The sequence below is a fragment of the Cicer arietinum genome, chromosome 6, assembly GCF_000331145.2.
Source record: "Cicer arietinum cultivar CDC Frontier isolate Library 1 chromosome 6, Cicar.CDCFrontier_v2.0, whole genome shotgun sequence".
NCBI lineage: Eukaryota > Viridiplantae > Streptophyta > Magnoliopsida > Fabales > Fabaceae > Cicer > Cicer arietinum.
In genome coordinates, this window is record NC_021165.2 from 265,702 (window position 1) to 270,750 (window position 5,049).

The following is a 5,049-nucleotide window of genomic DNA, read 5'->3' on the forward strand; positions in this document are numbered from 1 at the left end:
AGCAACTACAATATCCTTAATAAATAGAGTAATTCCATGACCATCATAATTTTTTCGACAATTGTCTATCAAATGTCCAACAATCTTACATGATTCACAAAATAATGATAGTTTTTTATAATCAATGTAAATAAAAAAAATGCATACCTTTCACATTCAACAAGAATGCGATCTCTCAACTTTTGTAACATGTCTAAATCGAGAAAAATTCAAGCAAAATATTTGAATTTTTTTGAGTTGGTTGCTCATCAAGAGATAATAGTGTCTAAACAAATATGAAAAATGATATTTGACCTTCAATATTAAGTCTATGTATTTTTTACCAAATCCAAATTAAAATATTTTATTTAATAAAAAGTGTCCAAACACTTTGCAAATTGTAAAATAAGCACACAAAAAAAGAACTCATAAAATAATTTCCCATAAAATCCTTTTCCCAAATGAAACAACTACAATGAACCTATTGGTTTCCATATTTAATCTTATCAAATTTTGAAAGCTATTATAATTTTCATATTTTGGATTATTGTTTTTTTAAAATAAGGAAATAATTTGTGACGGTAAGTTTTCTTGCGAAAAAATTGAACAAATCTAATATAGTATACATATTAGAATTACACAATTTAATTTACGGTCAAAAACAAAATTATACAGTTTAGCTTACGATCAAAATAAAAATAATACAATTTAACTATTTAATAATTAAAAATAGGATATATTAATAATCTATAAGTAATAGTTATAATCAGTTCAATTAATTAAAATTAAAATTTTAGAAAATCAAAATTTACTTTTCTGTTTTGTAGATAAATCAACAATTTAATTTTATTTTGTTAACAATAATTAGGAGAGAATTGTTAACAAAATAAAATTAAGTTAATAAAATAATACAACACGTTAATTGTTTTGTCACATCCATTCAAGTGCATTAATCTTGATGTGTTTTTTTTTCTCTTCAATTTAATTTATTTTGTTTGATGTTATTAATATAATTTATTATTTTATTATTATAGTTATTTTTATTATTAGTGTTTTTATTAAGAGAAAGTTGTTAAAATAACTTAAATTTATATATAAATAAAAAATAATTATTAAAATAATATAACACCGAATTTATTTTGACACATCTATTCAACCGTTTTTTTCTTTAATTTAATGTATTTTATTTAATTCTAGTAATAATAATTTGTTTTTTAAAATATTTTTATTATTTTTGATTTATTAAATTAAATATTAAAATAAAGAAAAAAAATTAAAGACCGTTTAAATGATCATATCTCTGAAATGAAACTTTCTACTGCACCAAAGTTTTTTTCTCTTAAAAAAGAATATTTAAATAAATATTCCCATTTTCACGTGTCAAAAACAAACTCGATCATTTCCAAAAATTACATTTATAACAATAATAATCTTTAACAATGATAAAAGCATGTGCGACTCATATGAGTTCATATGTCCTTTTACTAATAAGCGTAAATGAACAAAATAAAAATAAAAATCAAGATTGAAATATGAAAAGCTACAAAAGCCAAAGTATTCGGTAGCTTCACTAGTCCTTATCGTCTTATATAGAACAAAAAAAAGAAGAAACTATATTATTATACAAATGAAAACGAAGTAACCCAATAAGGTAAAGAAAATAGTACTCACTACTCACTACTCACGCATGCTTTGAAAGTCTATGCCATAGAAAAAGAAAAGATATGTAGCGAATTAGAAAAACAGAAAGTGATACTTCGAATCTCTTTTGGGAAACTACCCTTCTATTGTCCCCTTTGCTTATATATCTTCCACCTTTGATAATATGTTAATTCAACATTATACCAACATATGTTGACCCAAAAAAACATTATACCACCATCTCATCGATATTATAATAATATTCAACTTTTGTGCGGACTAACTCGTTTCAAGCTGCTAAAAGTTATCTCTAATTATTAGTTATTGTTATAAAATATTTTAAAAAATATATTATCAAGAAAATCATTTGAATGAACTCAAATGATTAATAAGTTTTAATTAAAAATAAATTTTTCGAAAGAATCTAAGTTAGAATACTTACTAGAATAATTTTTAATTAGATTTTATTTATCTTCTGACTGAATTCTAAATTGTCAAAAGATCGTATCATCTTGAGAACCAAAAAATTAAAATAAAAAAAAATAAAAAGGAAAAGAGTTAAAAATATTTAATTTAAGTGTGAGTGGTTAGTCTTACATCAATTATGACTGAACAAAATATTGAATATATAAAATAAGTGACTCATATACTCATTGTCTTAATGTTTTAGATATATATGTGATGTCAAAATCTTTTTTGAGATCTTAAAACATTTGACATGTTGTTGTTCCGTGTTCTCTATGCCCAACAATTGATACTGACCTGTATATCAATTCTCGAAAAAAAAAAAAAAAAAAAACAAACACAAAATCACCTTTTAAAGAAACATGGGCTTTAGAACAAAGAATTAAAGAAACATGTTCTGAAAAATGGTTGAAATCAAAGTCACCTTTTAATCTTTTTCTTTTCTTTCTCTCTAGGTACATTACCTTTCAATCTTATATGATGTCACACTAATCGTTGCTTCTAGCATCCACCCTAGAAAAAGCAGCATAATCCAAAGAAGGTGACAAAAATTTAAAGCTTTGATTTAATTTTTATGAGCAATTAAAGACCTACCTCAAAATAATCAGACAAAAAATTTAATCAAGTAGTAATCACATTGCATATTCAACACTCTAATTAATGTGGCCCATTTATTATATTTTGATTACATTAAATTGATTAATGCAAGGTTAGGTAGGTGTGTATTTTCAGAGCTTAGAAGGGGCCCATAACAATAATTTAGTGAAACAACTGTAGTCTTTTTGTTCACATATATGAAAGTTCTTGTTAACCTCTGTGTACTAGAAACATTCATCACTGAATCATTCCACTCACAATTTCTTGTGTTAACACTACCTTTTCACCATGGAATTGGACATTGGTTTCACTCATTCAGATTTTACTCATGGTATTTATGCTTGCAATTTATTTATTTATTTATTTTTCATTTGTCATATTTCATATTTGTATGCTTATTTTTCCTCTATGATGTTTTTTCAGCTGAGTCTTGGTTTTCATTTGATACCTCTAGTGGATATCTTGAAGATGCAATTACTGGTTGGGATATTTGGTGCAAACAACATAATTTACCATCCTACCCTCAAGATCAAAAGGTTGTATAACTATGCATGGTTTCATGTTCTTTAATTTACATTTGATCAATTTTTATTGCCTTGTTTTATTTTGTCAAACTATTTTGAAACTTTATAAAATATTTAATTATTTACAGAAAAACCAATGTATGATTGATCACGAAGATCTATTTCCAACAGTTTCTTCCGCCACATCCCAAATGCTTCAAGGTATATATACATTTGTAGTTGTATATTTTTACTCTTACTATGTCTCATGCTTCATATTTTCTTTTTATTAATCTGATCCAATTTTTCTCTCTGTTCCTTTGCTTATAGATTCTGCTCATATAAAAAGAGTTAAGAATTTGCAATAAATGACCAACCTAACATTTTTTTGGGTCAAACATGACATTTTAACTATAGCCTATAAATTTATTTCTAATTTTTGTAGTATTGGAAGTAATTGAAACATACACATCACTTACACTGATTTTTTTTGCTTTACAGAAAATAAAAAAATCAGCAATAGGAACCTATCATCATTACAAAATCATCCACATGCAGCTGGAGTCAAACATGATTCACCTCAGAGGAGTTGTGCATCTACAGAATCACATGAAAATGATGCTTCAATTTTAAGTACAACACCTCTTTTACTCTTTTAACACAAGAATATTTACTTTGATTCCTCATTTTATATATTTTTTCTCTTTATTCCACACACCTTTAAGTTTATTTATTTTCTAAAAACATTTTTAGTTTATATATATATATATATTTTAAAATTAATGTTCATTTTAAATTGCTAAGAAGGAGATGAAAGTGTAATATGTAAAAAATAGTTGTAATAGAGAAAAGTTGGAAAACTAGCAAGGTAAAATGTATCTTAATTTTTCAGTAACAATAAAAATAATAATTTAACATATTTATAATTTCTGAAAATATCAAATCAAATTTTAAAAAATGAAAAAAATAAAAAGCCTTATCTATCTTTAATTGTTGACGAGTCAAATGTGTAGTTTTATAGAATTATGTTTTTGATGTAAATAGGGGCACAATGGAAGAAAATAGCTTATCCATTTGAGTTGGTGAAGCCTGGAGGAATTGAAGGGGAAACAACTCTTAAAGATATAAATGAGCAAATGATGATGAATCCATCAAAGCCAATTCCACACCCAGTGGGGAACTCAATGACAAATTCATGCATTTCAAACAGTGGTTATGGTATTTCAGGAAAACAAGTGGCAGCACTTACAAGGATTCACACTAGGGGTAGAGGCTCCATTACAATTATTAGGACCAAAGGTTGAATTCAACTCATTGCAATGCTTATGTTCCTCAATTTTGTACTACACTAAGGCTTGATACTTTATACCAAAGATGCGTAAATGTAATGAGAGAAAAAAAGTCATAGTGTTTCTTGTAGTATAAAGTTAATTTGAAATTTCCTCCTAGCTAGTCATTGAAATTTTTTTCGTTTATTTTTTCTTTTAGAAAATCATATTTTAATTTTTATAAAATATTATGTATTATATTTATGTCAAATTTTATATTTTAATAATACTTCTCTTTAAATATTGATCTTTATTGTTTTTATCAAAGAGAACGTGGCATTTCATATCAACCCGGCCATTGATCATGTTGCAAATTCAACGAGTAGGTTAGTAGTCCAATCACTAATTATACAATAAAAATGTTGAGCAAAAATTCAAATTTTCCATATTATATAATTGACAAGTAACTTCATATAGATTTAATAAATTTTTGGCTAAATAGCATTCGTGGTTACTTAATTTAATTTCAATTAATGATTCAATTCTTTATCTTTTTGTCTCTTGATTTGATCATTTATTTTAATTTTAAGTGACAA

The 5,049-nt window shown here is 25.3% G+C and overlaps 1 protein-coding gene across 1 annotated transcript; it reads left to right on the forward strand.

Moving 5' to 3' along the window:
- The first annotated feature begins 2,824 nt into the window (after positions 1–2,824).
- On the forward strand, positions 2,825–4,766 carry LOC101493000 (uncharacterized). Its single transcript, XM_004503043.4, has 5 exons — positions 2,825–3,013; positions 3,106–3,218; positions 3,335–3,407; positions 3,687–3,818; positions 4,230–4,766. Exons 1-5 carry the CDS (start codon positions 2,971–2,973, stop codon positions 4,487–4,489), a joined length of 621 nt encoding a protein of 206 aa, XP_004503100.1. The 5' UTR covers positions 2,825–2,970; the 3' UTR covers positions 4,490–4,766.
- Positions 4,767–5,049: the final 283 nt, after the last annotated feature.